Source organism: Labeo rohita, chromosome 21 (genome assembly GCF_022985175.1).
Source record: "Labeo rohita strain BAU-BD-2019 chromosome 21, IGBB_LRoh.1.0, whole genome shotgun sequence".
Lineage (NCBI taxonomy): Eukaryota > Metazoa > Chordata > Actinopteri > Cypriniformes > Cyprinidae > Labeo > Labeo rohita.
This window is the reverse complement of record NC_066889.1, coordinates 29,010,636-29,031,803: the sequence shown is the minus strand read 5'-3', so window position 1 is coordinate 29,031,803 and position 21,168 is coordinate 29,010,636. Positions and strand designations below refer to the sequence as shown.

At 29.7% G+C, this 21,168-nt stretch overlaps 1 protein-coding gene across 2 annotated transcripts in view; it reads left to right on the top strand.

Annotated features, from left to right (window-relative positions):
• LOC127152773 (synaptic vesicle glycoprotein 2C) overlaps positions 1-21,168 on the top strand; it is a 69,675-nt gene that overhangs the window by 23,016 nt on the left and 25,491 nt on the right. For both annotated transcript variants that reach the window (XM_051093618.1, XM_051093617.1), the window contains exon 3: positions 8,705-9,462. In XM_051093618.1, the coding sequence (XP_050949575.1) occupies positions 8,871-9,462 (592 nt within the window). In that variant the 5' untranslated portion in view covers positions 8,705-8,870. The remainder of the gene's footprint in view (positions 1-8,704; positions 9,463-21,168) is intronic.

Here is a 21,168-nt window from a genome sequence, read left to right as displayed (position 1 = left end):
AAAAAATTGGTTTTGCTCATAGGGAATGAAGTTGTTAATTAACATGCAAACGCACACAGACAGTGTTTTTTGTTTATATTGTGTTTATGAGGTTTTTACAGATTTTGCACCATTGCATAATTTATATGTGCTTATTTATGAGCCATTATAAATTCATTTTGTATTTGAGAGGCGTAACTTTTGTTCAAGAGCAAATATGCAAGATTTCAAAGCTTGTATGCTGAATACAAAAGGAGAAAAGCTTTTCCCCCATATAACAATTGGTGTCCGTGTCTGTCAAGCTCCAAAAAGGATCAAAACACCATGCGATTAGTTCAAAAAGTTCATTTTTTAAGTCTTTTGGGAGCTTTGTGTGAGGAACAGACCACAAGTGACGTCAGTGACGTCAAACAACTTCATTGGTTCTTGTGACTGAACGTCACTGACGTGTTTAACACCCCACATGTGTATGATTTGAGAAGTTTGCCACTAAATAATGACTTAGATTTGGGGTTTTTTTCATGCAAAGCATCATATGACTTTTTTGGAGCTTGACAGATGCATGCAATTGTTTTGCATGATAAAGAGTCTTAAAAATGATATTTTTGTGCTAAGGGAGAGTAAACAATGACAGTTTTTGGCTTGAGCTATTCGTTTATGCAGTAAGCACTGAAAACCCCATAAAGATCAAGCATTATTCTGAATGCTGGAGAAGACGAGTGTGTGTATGTGTGTGTAAGTTGCTCAAGGGCTCCCAGTGGTGTCCTGGATTATAGAACGAGAGAAAGAGAGAGTCACTTTAGGAACTTGTTCCCTGACAGAGCAAAATTTGTGTGACTGTCACAAGCAGACAGAAATCCACCTGAAAATGAGTCATGGAGGCGCGTGTATGTGTGTGTGTGACGGAAAGATAAAATGGAGAGGGAGGGGGATTGATTCCCATGCACAATGTCAAGACAGGCGAAATCTCATTACGGGGCGCAGCTTGCGTCAGAGCCGGACCGTGATTGATGCCTTTTCCCGGTTGTGCTGGCGATTCGCGCGCAGACCGATGACTTTTCGCCAAGTGGTAGTAAAAGGGTGAAACCTGCGGCGCGTGAAACAACCTGCCTGAGAGAAAGAGAGAGATGCACTGAATACACAACTATAGTGGCATCCTGCAACTGGAAGTGTAGCTTTACTACAGTAAAGTGCTGTACTGATAATATATATAAATGTGTTTTTTGCACATGGTGCTACCAAGGTATTCTCATGTAGAAGGATTTACTTTAAATACAACAAAACATAACATGCACAGTATATGACAATTATTTAGTGCATGGTATTTCCTAGAATACCATAGTTTAACCATCTGATACTTTAACTGCATCTTTTGCAGGGGGTTTAGTAGAAATCTCACGGTGTTGACCAGTTTAAACCTGCGCATCTGCATTAGCCTCTGTGTTTGCTTGAACTGCTACTTTGACATTTACTATTTTTATCAGGAGACTCAGAATGACTCATTTTTATTCAGGTGAACCACACACACATTTTAAATCAAATACATCCTTTACAGGTGAAGCTGGTGTGATTTAGGAAATATTATATTTATATAATTAACTTCTAATAGTATAATATTATTTATAATATAATAAAATAATGTAATTTAATAATAAGCTAAATTGCATACATTTATATATACAATAAGTTTGGGATCAGTAAGACTTGTAATGTTTTCTAAAGAAGTCTCTTATGCTCATCAAGCCTGCATTTATTTGATCAAAAATACTGCAACAATAACACTGCAAAATGTTATTAAAATATAAAAAATGTTTTTTATGTAATATAATCCTGTGATGCAAAGCTGAATTTTCACCAGCTGTTACTCCAGTCTTAGGTGTCACATGATCCTTCTGAAATCATTCTAATATGCTGATTTATTATTAGAATGATCAATGTTGGAATCAGTTGCCAAATATTTTTTTGAAACCTGTAATTAATTTGTAATTGATTCTTTGATGAATAACAAGTTAAAAAGAACATTATTTATTCGAAATATAAATCTTTTCTAACAATGTAAATCTGTGCTTTCACTTTTTATCAATTTAACGCATCCTTGGTGAATAAAAGTATTAATTTCTTTAAAAAAAAATTCTGACCCCAAACTTTTGAACAGTAGTGTATATTGTTAGAAAATATTTATATTTTAAATAAAAGCTTTTTTAAAACTTTTTATTTATTAAAGAATCCATCCTGAAAAAAGTCACATGTTCCAAAAAAATATTAAGCAACACAACTGTTTCCAGCATGATCTAAAGGATCATGTGACACTGAATAAAGGAGTAATGATGCTGAAAAATTCAGCTTTGATCAATAAAAAATAAAATAAATTCAATTTTTAATTTATATTAAAAAAAGAATGTTGTTTTACGTCATAATAATATTTCACAATATAACAATTTTTTTCTGATTTTTTTTATCAAATAAACACAGCCTTGATGAGCATTAGAAACTTATTTAAAATACATTAAGAATCTTACTGATTCCAACCTTTTGACCGGCAGTGTATATATAAATTGATATATAATATATTACATTTAATATATAAATACATATTAAAACAGTTGTTATCAACTGATTGTTTAACATTGTTTAATTAGTTGGTATTTTAACCTAGATTGCATTTCCAAGTTATGGACTTGCTCAGACACACACACACACACTTTTATATGAGTGTGTCAGCTGATCAGTGGAGTGGATCAGACAAAGAGTCCCCCAGAACACAGAGCTGTGACCTTTGACCTGTAGTCTGAGCCACTGACAGTAAAAGCACTTTACACACAGTACAGTGTAACCCACTGTGTGTTGCATTTAAGTAGTTGCAAATGACTTTTTAATCATTATCAAGATTTAAGGTTAAAATGTAACCATTTCACAATTTTAATCTCCTTTTAATTTCACTTAAATTGTCCCTTGCAGTGGTGTGTCACATTAATGTATAAATGTAAAAGTCTAACATAGTCGCACATTTGAGATGTGCAGTGCCATAAAATGTCAGGTAATCTAATATATTCGCTTTATGTTGTCACGTCTAAATTAATTGGCTTATTCAGGATAAAATCTTATTTAATATAAGTAAATCCATCTTCTTTAGGTTATATCAACATATTATTATTATTTTTTTAGTACAAAAAATAAATAATGCAATAACTGCACCTTTTAATTCTTTACAGTGTGCTGTTTCACCACAATTAATTATAATTCTGTAATGGTTTTATTTAGGATAAAATATTATTTAATATAAGTCAAACTATCAAGTTTAGGTTATATCAACATATTATAATTCTATTAATTCTGTAATGATTTTATTCAGGATAAAGTATTAATTAATTTAAATCAATCCACCTACTTTAGGTTAAATTAACATATTACTATTTTTTTTTTTGTACAAAAAAATATTATAGGATAAAATAGGAATATTATTTAATATAATCCAATCCACCTACTTTAGGTTATATCAACATATTATTTTTTAGTACAAAAAATAAATAATAAAATAACTGCACCTTTTAATTCCTTACAGTGTGCTGTTTCAACAAAATTAATTATAATTCTATTAATTCTGTAAATGATAAAATCCTCTTGGATTCTTTAAATTTCAAACTTTTAAACTTCTGTGATTTAGAATGTTCTGTTGTCTTTGGAACCTTTAATTTAATCTTATTTCTTTTTATCCTCTTTATATATCTTTTATATTTATATAATTTACTATGTATTATATAGTACCACCTTACTATCTTATTTTATTTTATTTTATTTTATTTTTTAATTATTTTTTTAAGGGCAAAAATATATTCTATAATGTCACAACTGCAACTTTTTAGTTTAGAATATTATCAGTATCTAAATCTTATATCTAAATCTTATTTTTCCACCTAAGTTGTCCACCTAACTACTTTAGGTTTTATCAACATATATATTTTTTTGTATTTCAAGGCTATTAATATCTTCTATAATGTAACAGCATCAACATTTAACTCCTTAAAGCATGCAGTTTCATCAAAATTAGTTCTTTTTTGTTTCTGTACATGATAAAAACCTCTTGAATAGATTGTACTCAGCATATATAGTTTGTACTGTAGGATGTAGATGAAATCCGTCTACATTAGGCACACACACACTCCACTGCCTTCATCCAATCTGTGCAGGCGTCCAGTATGAGACTCTCACAGCTGCTGGAGAGTCCCAGTGACCAGTGAAGCCTTCAGCGATCCATCATTACATTACTGCAGTGTGTGTGTGCATGTGTGTGTATGTGTGTGTGTGTGTGGTCTTCAGTTGTGTAAGAAGTTTGCTGTTTTTCACCAAACCACTCAGTCTGATGAACCTCAGATCTGTTTTCCGCAAGGTGAACCAGGGACAGTGGAATACGGCGCGACCTTCCTCGTGCAACTTTATAATTACTCACTCCGGCACATCGTCAAACACTAGTCATTTAGAGTTGAAGGTGTGTGTGTGTCGCTCGTTCGCCTGGCGTTACACGTATTTAGTGCAATTACCCTGTTTGTGCAGGGGTCAAACCGCTCGGCTTACGGCTGATGCTGCAGCGTCCCGCGAGTTTCTTCCCCTTCCTCCCCCTCCCGCGCTCACATTGGGGTTAATGCAGGAAAACGGGTGTCGCATTGATTACATCAGCCCTCCGATGATGTCATTGTTACGTCAGGGACTGCCTTTATTTGGGCTAAGAGGAAATGATGTCATGCTTTGCTGGTTTTTAGGTCTGGCTGGTGCCGCAGCGGTCCGGACGTGCCGTTTTGAGAAAAGCGAGGGTTTTTGAATAATTTGAATGAAAATGCAAATTTGTGATTGATTGATCTGTTGTTACGTGTTATGGGTCAAATCCGTCACGTCACGTCTTCTTACAGTATTTCATGATTTAGTTAGTGTGTAGTGTATAGGGTGTATAGGGTGTGAGAGAGGAAGCGCGCCTGTGTTCCCCTCCGTGATTAATGAGGGCTTCTCCGACAGCATCGGCGGCCCGTGAAACACGACTCTTAGAGAATCATTCGTTTTGTTTTGGCTGAATCTGGATAGTGAAGGTTTCGCTGATTTTTTTTTAGGAAAGAGGCCAAACGCACAACTGACTCTTCTCTGAGAATCAGATCTTTTGATTCATTTGTTGTTTTATGTCTTCATGTGTTTCCAAACCTTGTGATTTCATATTTTAAATGTATTTTAATCAATGACTGTGCTGAATATTATGCTTAAGATTATGATGACACATTTAGAGCGTGTGAACAGGTTCATTTGTAAAAACCGACTCCAAAAAATATTAATCTTTGATGAATCGCCAAATTTTTTTAATGATCTCAATCAGGCTGAGATTTATTGGCAAGTATGTATGGACACACAGGGAATTTGTCTTTATGACAGATTCATTAATAAATTAATAAATTAATAAATAATAATAATAATAATAATAATATATATATATATATATATATATATATATATATAAATGAAAACTATATATTATATATATACATAAATCACAGAAGAATTAATAAATCACACACACATTTATACATAAATGACAGAAAAGTTACATAAAATAAATATATGAATTAATGAATAAATTAAAAATAAATTATATATATATATATAATTTGTTATTTAATAAATAAATAAATGATTATAAACACACATATATAAATAAATGACATAAAAATTATAATAATTATAATATAAATAAATTTATATGTTATTTATATGTATGTTCATGTGTATGTTAATTAAATAAATTAATGACAGAATTATTATTTAATAAATTACTAAATAATTAATTATAATCACATATATATAAATAAATGACAAAAATTCTATAAATATAAATGAATTCATATATAAATTAAAAATAAATTATATATTGCATTAATTAATTATTTTACTTATTTATTTATTTATTCATATGTGTGTGCATGTGTATATAAATTAAATAAATTAAATAAAAATAAATAAAAGTGCAATTTTCTCCCCACACACAATGAATGAATTAATTAATAATTAATACATTTCTGTAAATGTTTTTTTAAGCAGATTGGTATCTTCAGTCTACAATTATTATCAGACGTGTCTTTTGTATGTTTGTTGCAAATGCCAGAGTTAATGAATATTAATCATATTCTAATGATAATCAGCATATTGGCCAGACTGAAATTCATCCACGGTTATCAAATGTCAGCTTGAATCAAAGTGCATTAAACATGCTGCAAAATAAAAGCTGTTCAGTGGTGTTTGGGTTCAGCTTTTTCTTATCAAGATCTATTTTGGCAGTATATTGTTCTTGAGTTGCTATATGATTCTTAATGTTTTTGTATTTAATGCATTTTGGTTTCAGGGACCAAAAGACCAAAACTAAAGGAAATAAAAAGTTCTTTCTGGAACTTCAAAATGTTCTTCTATGATTTAGAATGTTCTGGTTCTTTAATTTTTATGGTAATCTTAGTACTCTTTATATAGAGAATAGAATAGAATAGAATAGAATAGAATAGAATAGAATAGAATAGAATAGAATAGAGACTTTGTATAATGTTCCAAACCGTCTGGAAGTGTTTGGGGTGGAACACTGTACTATGGTACTGATGCACTTTACTGTGGGCGTCTTCTTTTCTCATTCTCTGAGATATGTTACCAATTTTCAAAGAAATTTGCTGAGTTTACTGGGTTCAGAGAAAGCGAGCGAGTGTTTGTGTGTGTGTTTGTGTTTATTTTTAAGATGTGAGGAGATAAAAATGAGATGAGTGTGTGTGTTTGTGCTGGAGAGAGGAATCATGCTGCAATGCAGCAGGGCTCTTCTGTGTTTGGGAGATCCTCAGAACATCTTCCAGAGATGCTCACACATGTGTGAAGTGTCAGTGTCCTGTGATGTGTGGGGTTGTCTCTTCTTCTTCATTTTTCTTTGACTCTGTCCTGGTAATGTCCACGTCTCTTCCCGTGGAGGTGAACAGTGTGAAGCGGAGCGCTGTATGCAGTTAAGCTGGGCTCTCTGTCCTCTGCCCGCTGTGCCAGTCTGATTTATGGCTCTCCTGTGTTTCTGCAGGGCACATGAACAGGAACACCTGAGATCTGCAACCCTTTTACTTTTTCAATTACAGCGTTATAGCTATTACACCAAATATACCCAGCTAATTGAGAAATGAAATATCTGAGATTGGATCTCATTCAAAATTATGTTATTTTATATGTTGTGTGTGTCTGTGTTCTTGCGTATGCTATGTTGTGGGGCCAGCAGTCCCCACAAAGGAAAAAAAAAAAAAAAATACTAAATAATGTTTAACTGAAAGTGTAACAGTGCAAACAGTTTTTCTTTGAGGGGTAGGTTTAGGGTTAGGGGATAGAAAATATTGTTTGGTCAGTATAAAAACAATAGATGTCTATGGAAAGTCCTCACAATTTACAGAATCTAGTGTGTGTATGTGTGTGTGTGTGTGTGTGTGTCTGTAGGTATAAGCAAAATAAATAAAATGAAATAAATAAATATTTTTAACATATTTATTAACTGATTACATTTAATATATTATTAATTTTATTTTAGTAATATAATTTTATTATTATTCACTTTTTAGTTTTTTATTTTTCGATTTTGTTTTTGGTAATTTCATATAATCAAAAATATTTTAATTACATACATGAGTAAGTGTGTAGTTAAATAATAATAACAATTTTTCAATAATAATAATAATAATTATAATAATAATAATTATTATTATTATTATTATTATGTGTATTATTGCTACATTTATTGTTTCCATTTTCAGTGGTATTATTATTATTATTATTATTATTATGTGTATTATTGCTATGTTTATTTTTATTTTTTCCATTTTCAGTGGTTATATCTTAATAAATTATTATAATTAAATTATAATTGAATAATTATTAAAAATAATTAGAATTTTATATATATAAAATAATTGTTATGATTTAAAAGTAAATTATTTTATTATAATTAATTTTAAAATGTATGAATTTATTTTTATTATTCAATACAATTTTTACTATCAGTAAGTTAAACTATACTGTATTTGTACTACACTGTTCTTCAAATTAATTATATTTTTAAAGTAATTATATATTAAATTATTAAATTAATAACTGTTATTTATTACACACATATTTAAATATTATTATTATTATGTGTATTATTATTATTATTATTATTATGTGTATTTAATTTTTTTTAATAGTTTTTTTTTTCATTTTCAGTGGTTACATATTAATAAGTTATAATAAATTATAATTAAATAATAATTAAAAATAATTTGAATGATATATGTGTGTAAATTAATATTAGTTAATATATTAATTAAATATAGTTAAATTAAATTAATAATTATTATTATTTAATAGGTAATTATTTTATTATATTTAATTTAATATTTTTTTTATTTATTTTTATTATTCCAAAGTTAAACTATACTGTTTTTACTATACTGTTATTATTAAATTATGTAAATTAATTATGTTCTTAAAAATATAATTATATATTAAATGAATAAGAATTAATTATTTTATAATATTGTTTTACCTACTATTTATACGCAGACACACATTTAATTATTTAATTATTATTATTTAATAATTAATTATTACTTTTATTTTGTTTATTTATATTCATGCCTGCGTATATTTAAGTTTGTGCCTGTTGCAGAAAATGAAAATATGACTTTTCTTCTTTTTCCCATAGTTTCTGTCTCTTCCGAGTGAATGAAGCTGTCCATCAGAAGGAACTGCATACGTCACACTTTCCTGTCTGCTTCTGTCTGTCTCCAAACCACCCGACTGACCCACAGTAACATTGATCTTATCCTCTGAAACTCACATTTGCAACCAAACAGCTGAACTCATCAAAGATGGAGGACCCGTACAGAGACAGGACGTCTCTGGCCAAAGGCGCTCGAGACATCGCCAAGGAGGCGAAACGCCACGCGGTCAAGAAGGTCAACAAAGTGGTGGACCGCGCCTCGGACGAATACTCCGGCCGCAACTACAGCCGCTTCGAAAACGACGAAGACGAGGGCGCCGACGAAGACGGTTACTACTATCAGGACGGACAAGCTCAGCGAGAAGATGACGAGGGGTCCAGCGACGCCACCGAGGGCCACGACGACGAGGACGAAATATACGAGGGCGAGTACCAGGGCGTGCCCGCAGGGGGCGGGGCCGCAGATGGGCGTGGCCAGGTGGCGATTGGCCAGCCGTTGGCGGATGGAATGAAGGACAAGCGAGAGCTGGAGAAGGAGAGAGAGGCGGATGAGGAGGAGCTGGCGCAGCAGTACGAGCTCATCATTCAGGAGTGTGGACACGGACGCTTCCAGTGGCAGCTGTTCTTCGTGTTGGGCCTGGCGCTCATGTCCGACGGGGTGGAGGTGTTCGTCGTGGGGTTTGTGCTGCCCAGTGCTGAGACGGACATGTGTGTGCCCAACTCAGGAGCCGGGTGGCTGGGTGAGTAAGGAAAGACTACACAAACAAGCAAAATACTCATTTCAAGTTCAATTAGTAAATCTCCATCACATGCTTTCAGTTGGAGTGCCATTTAATACACAGAGCTGTAGATCACTGACAAGCTATGCAGTACTGCGTTCATAATTGAATTCATACATATATATATATATATGTCCAGTCCAACTGCAATGCTTTCTAGCCAGAAAATACATCCATAAAAAAAAAAAATATATATATATATATATATATTTTTTTTTTTTTCTTCAGTTAATTTCTGGATGTATTTTCTGGCTAGAAAGCATTGCAGTTGGACTGGACATGCGTATATATATATATGCATATATATGCACACATCTATATATATATATGTATATATGTATATATATATATGCATATATATGCATATATATATGCATATATATATATATGCATTCAATTATGAACATGAGAAAAAAAAAAAAAAATATATATATATATATATATATATATATACATATATATGTAGCCAGAAAGTAGACAAAAATGAAAATGATTTTTTTATTATATTTAATTATGAATAATATTTAATTATATTATACATTAATTAAATTTACATTTAATTAATAATAATAATATTTAATCAATATAATATTTATATATATATATATATATATATATGCCAGAAAATACAGAAAAAATGAAAATTACATTTTTTATTATATTTAATTAATAACATAAATAATATTTTAAAAATAATCAACTGTTATATATATAAGTCCAGTAAAACTACAGTACTTTGCTGAAATTTATACCCAGAAAATACAGCCAAAACTTAAACTGAAAAAAATGGGGAAAAATTATTATATTAATTAATTAAAAATTATTATTATAAATAGTTAATAATATTAATTCATATTTTATTACACTTTTTTTTAAAATACAGTTTCTGAAAGCCAAAATTGAAACTAAAAAATAACACTTTTATTATATTTGATTAATAATATTAATATTTTAATTATATATATATATATATATATATAAATAATTTCATTATATATTATGCATCAAAAATGAAACTTTTTGATGAAAAATGAAAATGGGGGGGGGTATTATATTTAATTAATAATATTAATAATATTTTAATACACCTAATTAATAATAATAATATTTTGTCTTTTTTAAAAGAATTTTAAAAGAAATTTTAGCAAAAGCAAAGATTAATGACACTAAAGATTTCTGAAGGATCATGTGACACTGAAGACTGGAGTAATGATGCTAAAAATTCAGCTTTGCTCACAGAAATAAATTACAGTTTACAATATATCCACATAGAAAACTGTTATTTTAAATTAAAATAATATTTCAAATTTTTCTCGGTATTTTCAATCAAAAAAATGAAGCCTTTTTGAGCAGAAGAGATCTTTTTCAAAAATTTGAACTGTAGTGTAAATTCTCTCACTTTTTACATAAGATAACATATATAATGTATACAGTGTTAGAAAATGCTCAGCTGAAGGTGTCTTAGTGCTCCTTGTACAGAAAGCACCTCTGCTGTCTTAAACCGGAGTCTGTAGGAGTTGATTCTGGATTCTGGAGCAGAGCCTCTATTATTCATCTGTGTCTTTGTACCCACACGTTTCTGTCTGTACTCACATGCTGTAAAGACGACAAGCTGCTTTTCCGCCCTTTGATGTAATGGAGGGTTTTTTCCTTGTAATGAGTGTGTGTGTGTGCGTGTGAGGTCTTGTATATGGTGTGTGATGTGGGTGGTTGGGTGGCGTTTGCCAGCGATATCGTCCTGTGTCGTGCTTGTTTGATGGTTCATGTGTGTGTGTGTGTGTGTGTGTGTGTGTGTGTGTGTAGAGACTGTCGTTGTATTGTTCAATGATCTCGGTATGGGTGGGTTTATTGTTTTGGCAGCAGGTGGAGCAGCACATGTGTGGGTAGATTTGAGCGTATTTGAGAGGTGTGTGTGTGTGTGTTTTCTTTACTCTGTCTCTTACGTAAGTTTATAATTATGTGTAATATGCAGTTCACATACATACTGTACAGCATAAGATAAACCAATCAAATTAAAGAGCTGACGTTCTCCAGATGTTCTCTGGATGTTGTGGCAGAACACTGTCATGTTTAACATCTATAATAATTATGGTTTATTATTTTAGTTTTAATAAATTTTATAAAAGAGAGAACTTACTAATGCACAATACTACACAGCAGTTTGTTTTGATCATTTTAGTAGTAAATCAAATTATTAGTTGTAATAATTAGTTTTTTTTATCGTATTTTAAATGTATTTTAAATACTCTTTCTATGTACTAAAAATTGGGTTGTTTTAAGTTTTCTGGATTCAATTTTTAATGGAAGATGAAAAATGGAGAAAAAACTATTATTATATTTAATTCATAATATTAATAATATTATATTATATTTAATTAATTAATTAATAATAATAATATTTAATATAAATATATATAATTTTATTTTTGGCTGTATTTAAATATATATTATTTTTCCTCAAATCCTGTTTTTGTCCTTTTTAAGTTTTCTGGAATGAAATGTATTTATTTTTTCACAAATTGAGTTTTATTTTCCCCAAAATCAATGTTGTTTTTTTTTTCTATATTTAGTTTTAATTATACTTTAATATTCAAAGTGTGTCTAGTCAATTGAATTAAAAAAAAAAACATCGCAATTTAATAATTTATTATGGTATGTAAAATTCCAGTGCCCTATTATTATTATTATTATTATTATTATTATTATTATTTATTTATTTATTTATTTATTTATTTTCAGAAATTCTGTGTTGCATCTTTCTTTTTCCTGGATTTATGATTTCAAATTTATTGTCGAATATAAATATGTTTGCATGTCTTTCATTCAATATTTGTTGAATTAAAGATATGTTATGGAAACAAAAACTTTTATTTTGTGTGCAATTAATCACGATCAATTGCTTAACAGCACTAGATTATAAATAATATTTAATATTTAGTTCCTTAACATTTTATACGAACAGCACTTTTTTTTTTTTTATTGCTACTATTACAAATATTTTTTACATTTTAAATTTATATTAATAATATTTCGTTTTTTGTTTCTTTTTGATTACATTATTTAGTATTTATTAGTATTTATTATATAATATTTTTAACAATAAATACATATAAATTTTTTGTAAATATTAAATATTTAAATAATTTTAAATAAGAGTTTTTGTTTACATAAAATATGCATATATTTAATATGTATATATAAATACACACACAAACAGTAAGTAGTTTTAAAAATATTGATATGTATTTACATGTATACATTTATATTCATATAAATTGATTTTATATATAAATAATTTTAATATATAAACATAACATAATTTTCTTTAAAATATAAATGCATGAGTGTGTATTTAAATATAAATAATAAATATACACAGATATATAATGGAAACAAAACTTTTATTTTGGATGCGATTTAACATGATTAATCCCTTGACAGCACTTGTTTATAAATAAAATGTAAAATTTAGTTCTTTAATATTTAATATGAACAGTGCTTTTTAATTTTATTGCTACTATTACAAATATTTTTTACATTTAAATTTATATAAATATTTAGTATTTTATTTAATATGAATAGTCCTTTTATATTACATTGCATTCAATTATTAAATATTTTTTTAGCAATAAATACATATTTTTTGCAAATATTAAATAATTTAAATAATTCAAATCTCATTTTAGGTGGCTTGTTTAATTATAGATTTCATATTAAATTCTAAAGCACTCTTTTATTCTTTGTGAATTATGAATTGCAGTAAAACATTTGAGCTGAGAGAAGTAAAAACTAGAAAGGACAAGATTTTAATAAGCGTGTGTTTTCTGTAAGTAGTTTGCCGTGTCTGGAGGTTAGTTTGAGTTAGTATGCGGCGTGTGTCGGCAGCTCACTAGCTTCAGCAGCAGGTAATGAACAGCGAGGCTCCGAAACGACTCCTCACAGCCACAGCGAGACGCTTTTCATTTGTCCGCCTGCCGCAGAGCTTCCATTATCTCTTATCTTTCTTCCTCCATTCTCCTCTTTTTCTTCCCCTGCAGTAAAGCTGCTTTATTTACCCTCTCTCTCTGTAATCACGCGCTCTTTTCCTCCTCCTGTCCCCTTTGTGCCCGCCGTACAGGACGACTCTTTCCTCCTAATGACGCTGGAACGATAACAGCGGAGAAACACACACACACACTCGTGCATTAGCAACAGGAACTTAACACAATCATGTAAAACACACACTGTTAGCCTGCGGTCGGATCAATAACTCTGATCGATCAATTAGACGGCAGGCGGAGCGGATGGAGATATTCCGTAGTCACGAATAAAGAGAGCTGTCAATCACAGATGACATCGAGAGTACATGTTACATCATTTGACCATGAAATAATAAAAAGATCATGCTGACTTTTATTAACCCTTGCTGTTGTTTGCATGACAAAATTATCAGTTTTTTCCCCAATGAAATCAATGTCCTATATTTTAGTTTGTTAATGTTTTTTATTTAATATTTTGTATTTTTAGTGGATTTTATGGTACTTAATTATATTTATAGAACAGACTTGATCCACTTATTACCAGTTTTTGAGCATAGACTTGAAAATGCAATTGTAAATCTTGAATGTTTTGGACCACATGGTTTGATCTCTTTTAAAAGAAGACAAAAATTAACTATGTTTTCTTTGGCATATTGATTGCTATTTGTAGAGTACAGATTTCTATTGCAAATGCCATGGTTAATTTGTGGTTACCATGATTTAACTTGGTTTTATTTGTAGGAAGACCAATTGAATTTTATTAATTAATTTAATTTAAATTTAATACATTTATATAAAATTAATATAAATAAATTATATAAAATTTAATCTAAATTTAATACAATTAATTATCGTAACAGATTATTGCTGAGGTGAAAAAAAATGTTTGAAAGGTGAAACTAAAAAAAGTTTACATTTTTTATTATTATAAAAAACACACACATTTTATGTGAAATTATATTTTTAAAACGTTTTATTCTAAAACTGCAAAAAAAAAAAAAAAAAAAAAAAATGAAGTTGTGTTCCAAATTTGAAGGTGGTATCTTAAAAATTGAGATTTCAGGAATAAATATACATTGCATTTACATGATATTTTACAACATATTCAAATAGAAAACAGTTATTTTAAATGGCAATATTATTTATAATTTGTACAGTTTTTTACCAGATAAATGCAGCCTTACAGAAGCTATAGAAGTTTTATTATTGTGAAAAATGTATAAAAATGTGAACATTAATCAAGAAATATATATTTTCCAAAACATGTTTTACTCTAAATCTGTAAGAAAATGAAAGCCATAAATCTAAGCAATTTGTGTTCCAAACTGAGGTTGATTATTTCACAAAAAATATATATATATTTTTATTTAATATTTTGTATTTTAGGGGATTTTATGGTACTTAATTATATTTATAGAACAGTTATGATCCATTTGTTACCTGTTTTTGAGCATAGACCTGAAAATGAAATTTATTTATAAACTTCCACAGATTGAAGTTTGGTCTCTTTTTTAAAGAAAACACTCGCACATCCCTTACAAAAATTAACCATGTTTTTTGGCATATATTTTATTACTTGTATAACACAGTTTTACTGCAAATAGCATAGTTAGTATAGCAAAAATGTTATTTATTTGTAGTAAAACCATGTTTTATTTTCATACTTAATAACTGATCATTGCTGAAGTGAAAAAAGTTTAAAAGGTGAAACTATATATATATATATATATATATATATATATATATATACATGTGTGTGTGTGTGTGTGTATGTTTACATTTATTATTGTGAAATATGTAAAAAAAAAAAGAAAAGAAAATTTTAAGATTTTCTAAAATATATATATTTTCACAGATATATTTTACTTTAAAACTGCAATAAAATAAAAGACATAAATCTAAATAGCTTGTATTTCATATTTGAGGTTGATATCTCAAAAAATTAGATTTCAGGAATAAATCGAAATAATAAATATACATTTTACAACTTATTCACGTAAAAAAAAGTTATTTTAAATTGTAATAATATTTCATATTTTTACTGTATTTTACCAAATAAATTTATACTCACAGAAGTTATAGAAGTTTACATCTATTTATTTATAGATCACTTAAAAAGTGAACATTTTATATGAAATACATATTTTCATAAACATGTTTTACTCAAAAACTGCAAAAAAAAAAAAAAAAAAAAAAAAAAACTGCAAAAAAAAATAAATAAAACATTTAGGCTACTGCAAAAAAAAATGGACTTTCAGTCAGATTTTGTTTGAGTGCAGTACCAAACGTTTCCACTAGATGAAATTCACTTCACATTAATTTCCAGTGCAGTCATTTTTGAATTGTTTGCGAACGATACATTTGTGTATGTTCACATAGCAAGTGCCATGTGAACACAAGTTTTGTACTATTCTGATGAAGTAACATTTTATGAAACCAATGTAAACGTACAATTATTCACTCAAAAACAGAGGAGCAACAGAGGGTTAAGACAGAAATAGTACAGATTACAGCAAGAATGAATGAGAGTGAGAAGGATGCATCACGTGTGATGTGGGTGATTTAGAGCGGCCGTTAGCTCGTGTGCTGGACATAGAGAGGAAGGAGTGATGGAGAGATGAGCAGAATGAACTCTGAGAGGTGAGACGCTCTTCTGCTGAAAAGACCCCTGAGAGGCGTCTGTAATATGCCTGACACTTTCTGATTTCACGCTTTACTGCTCTCTCTCTCTCTCTCTCTCTCTCTCTCTCTCTCTCTCTCTCTCTCTCTCTCTCTCTCTCTCTCTCTCTCTCTCTCTCTCTCATACTGCAGTATCAGCAACATCGGATGTTGTACAGATCAAGCTGAAATGTGTGTGTGTGTGTGTGTGTGTGTTGTTGTTTATATATATTAAATACAAGAAATGAATACTTTTATTCAGCAAGGATGCGTTAAATTAATCAAAAGTGACAGTAAAGACATTTATAATGTTACAAAAGATTTCTATTTCAGATAAATACTGTTTTATTAAACTTTCTATTCATCAAAGCATCCTGGAAAAAGGTTTCCAAAAAAATATTGGGCAGCACAGCTGTTTTCAACATTGATAATAATCAGTAATGTTTCTTGTGCAGCAAATCAGCATATTAGAATGATTTCTGAAGGATCATGTGACACTGAAGACTGGAGTAATGATGCTGAAAATACAGCTTTGATCACAGGAATAAATTACATTTTAACAGATATTCACATAGACAACAGATATTTTAAATTATAATAATATTTAGAATTTTTAGTGTATTTTTCGACAAATAAATGCCGCCAAAAAACAATTTTAAAAAGCTTATGAACCCCAGACTTTTAGTATATAATAATGTATAATATTATTATGGTGTATTAATTAATTTAAAAAAATAATTTAAAAAATGGTATGTATTATTACAGAATTACTTTTGATTTGATTTTATTTTTAATTATTTAAATTCATTAATGTAACCTATATACCAATAATGACTAATATAATCAATGATATTTAGTAAAAACACTAGAAAATATATTACTTGAATATATAATCAATATTACATGAATTCATTATATATATAAAAATAAAATTATTTTAATTATAGTAAACCAGCTTTTTATTGGCTTAAGATCTTATTAAAATCAGATTTTTTTTTCAGATTTTTTATTATATCTGTATCTCTAATAAAACAGTCTAAAAGGTCTACAAAGCATTTTTCCCACCATCTTTCCTCATATAGTGAACTCTGTGATGTTATTCAATATTCAGCACTGCAGTGAAGCATCAAGATATACATCATCTGAGGAAAATATTCAGTTTTCCACCTTGTATTTCTACAGGAGACTCATGCATCATGTTGACGCTCACGTCAAAACCACTGCAGATGTAGATACAGCAGATACTGATGACAATCTGAACAAACAGATCAGATGTCATCGCCTGACAAAAGACAGCGTGGACTGACAGATCAGATCTGAAAAACAAATATCTGTGTGTGTGTGTGTGTGTGTGAGTATTGATAGTGTTGTGTAATCATGCTTGATTAGTCTTTATCTGTCCGGTGATTCTGTAATTAAAACATACAGGACGTCTGGCCCGCCCACACTCGCCCTGTCCTGCGCTCTGATTGGTCGAGCCACTCAGACCATATTTACTGTTGTTTATTATACAGTTATGTAGATCAGTCTCTGTGAATCTTAACCTTTAAACACACATGATGACCTTATCATGAGTATTTTAAAGTACAAGATTGTTTTCAGAAGATTTTCAGACATTTTCCGGTCCCTGTTTTCCTTATTCCGGTGTTTGGAGTCGTCCGTCTCGCTCTGGTTGTCGCCCGCGTGGGTTTCCGCAGGGATTTTCTGACAGGATCGGGGGAATTACGGGCGATTCTCTGAGCTGAAATCAGTCGGAGAGAGAACGAGAGAAGCGGAAAGTTCGCTCCGCAGGAGCTCATTACTCTCACTGAATGCTGGGAAATTAATAACAAGAGCTTTGACATGTAGATTCAATTCACTCACATAATCACACATGAGAGCAAAGATTACGCAGCGAAAGAGGGGAAGACGGCACGGCTGTACAACTAAGATTTTCAGTGATTTCTGCACCGTTTAGGAACATGTTATTTGAGCACATATATTTGGCTCTTCAAGAGCCTCTCGCCATTTAATCGTATCAAGTGGGTTCATGCTTTCAGTCCCACAGAAGCTTCTGACCTGGAGAAACAAGAATAACCTCATTCGTCATTTGTACCTCAGTGACACGAACTGCTGTGTTTCCTTATAGATAAAGCAGCACAGTCCATGATGAATTAGCTTCTAGTTTACATTTGAGAAAGACTTAATGTTCCCAATGACGCTCCATTCATGGTTTATTTAGCAGAGCAGAATGAGTTAAATTGGTAATCTAGAGCCGCATCCTGTGTTTTATTCATCATGAATAGTATGTGGGATAAAGAGAATAAAAGTTCAATTTTTTTTTTTTTTGTTAAATTTACTTAATAGATTTCTCTGACTTATATAAGAAATATTAATTTATATATTAATTTAATTCAATTTATGTATTTTTATTTTCTTTTAGTTATCTTGCATATATAAATTGTATTTGTAATTTAAAATGTTATTATTAATCAGTACAATTATTTAATATAATTAGTATAAATATATGTAATAATATATGTAATACATATATAAATTATATGATTTATTTCACATTATTTATTTATATATATATATATATATATATATAAACTGTATGTATTATGTATATTTTAGTTATCTTGCATATATAAATTGTATTTGTAATTTAAAATATTATTATTTATCAATATAATTATTTTAATTTAATTAATATAATTAATATAATTATAATATATAATATATAAATTATGTATGATATATTTAGCATTGTATATATATAATTAGAAATTAAATAAATTATATATTTAAAGAATGTAAAGAATATATTATGAATAACACATTTTATTTTTTTTACATTTTAATATATAATATAATATATATAAATTATATATGATTTATTTATCATTATATGTGGATATATATAATTAGAAATTAAATAAATTATATATTTAAAGAATATAGATTATATTATGAATAACACATTTTCAATTAAAAATATGTAATATTGTATTTATATATTTTTTTATTATATTATTGTCTAAATTGCTATAATCCACATTATTATTGCTTCAATGCAATATTTACAATATTTTATGTACATATTATATTTTAAAATTTGTATATTAAAAAGAGTTTAAAGTCAAGTCAGAAAAATATATTCTATAATTGTTTAATATAATTAATATATTAAAATAATGTAATTATAATATATATATATATATATATATATATATATATATATATATTACACACACACACACACATTAAAAATAAACATTTTGAAGATTTGTCTCAATGTAATCGGTAACATAAATATTTATATATATATATCTATATATATATATGTATGTATGTATGTATGTATGTGTGTGTGTGTGTGTGTGTGTGTATTTATAAAACAAAGTACTTTATGGAAAGATCAGTGACTGTAATACTGTAAATGTGTGTCTTTGAAAGCAGCTCTTTTGCTGATCGTTGCATACAGGTCTGTGTTGGTGTTAGCGAGCCGCAGTATTCAGTGCTGTCAGACGGTAATAGATGAGCGGGCCGTCCCGTCACGTCTGCACAGGGCGATAACGCACTCACAGAGAGAACGGCTCATGAAGAACACCAAACACACTGAGAGATAGAAAGAGATGACGCTCAGGGTTTCCATTGGTCCAGTTTCTTCTCAGATGGGCTTCACTTTCTACACACTACCACATAAATCAGCGTTTTTATTACCGTATCTTGAGTGAGCGGACAGGACTGATTTATGTGTGTATATATTTGTGTGTGTGTGTGTGTGTGTGTGTGTGTGTGTTTTCTGGACTAAATTAGCGACGATAAATCCGTCTTTCTGAACTCACAAAGAAACAGTGATTGAAATACACACGTTATCATTTCTGTTGCTCATCTGGAGAAACTAAAAGCCCAGTGTAGGTCATCTTTAGTTGTAATTATGTCATCAGGAGCTTTTTACATCCTAAAGTTGCAGGTTTCGAACAAAAAAAGACAAGTTCACCTAAATATGAAAGTTCAGTCATCATTTTCTCACCCTCATGTCATTCAAAACCAGTATAACTTTCTTTTTTGAGCTATCCCTTTAAATTTGCTGGTGGACTGTGGTTTGGGATGATGGAAACAGATCAATGAAACTAATAACAGGAGTGTGTGTTATTTATGTCACTGCACAGCTGCACTGACAGCAGCTCAGCTTTCCATTACAATCAATACAGATCAATAAACAATAGCTGCTATCATTACAGTCACCATATGACCATACAGTTAAGGTCAAAAGTTTACACCCCCTTCCAGAATCTGCAAAATGTTAATTATTTTACTAAAATAAGAGGTATCATACAAAATGCATGTTATTTTTTTATTTAGTACTGACCTAAATAAGATATATTTTACATAAAATATGTTTAAATATAGTCCACGAGAGAAAATAATAGTTTAATTATTTTAAAATTCCCTTGATTCTTAATACTGTGTTGTTACCTGAATGATCCACAGCTGTTTTTTGTTTAGCGATAGTTGTTCATGAGTCCCATGTTTGTCCTGAACAGTTAAACTGTTGCAGTTCTTCAAAAAAAAAATCCTTCAGGTCCCATAAGTTCTTTGGTTTTTCAGCATTTTTGTGTATTTGAACCCTTTCCAGCAATGACTGTATGATTTTAAGATCCATCTTTACACACTGAGGACAAATGAGGGACTCATATGCAACTATTACAGAAGGTTCAAATGCTCACCGATGCTCCAGAAGGAAACACGATGCATTAAACGACAGGGGGTGAAAACTTTTGAACAGAATGGAGATGTGTACATTTTTCTTATTTTGCCTAAATATCATATTTTATTTCATTTAGTACTGCCTTTCAGAGATACTTACATGTTTCCCAGAAGACAAAATAAATTAAATTTACCCTGATCTTCAAATTCCAAAAGTTTTCACCCCCCGCCTCTTAATGCATGGTTTTTCCTTCTGGAGCCTCAGTGAGTGTTTGAACCTTCTGTAATAGTTGCA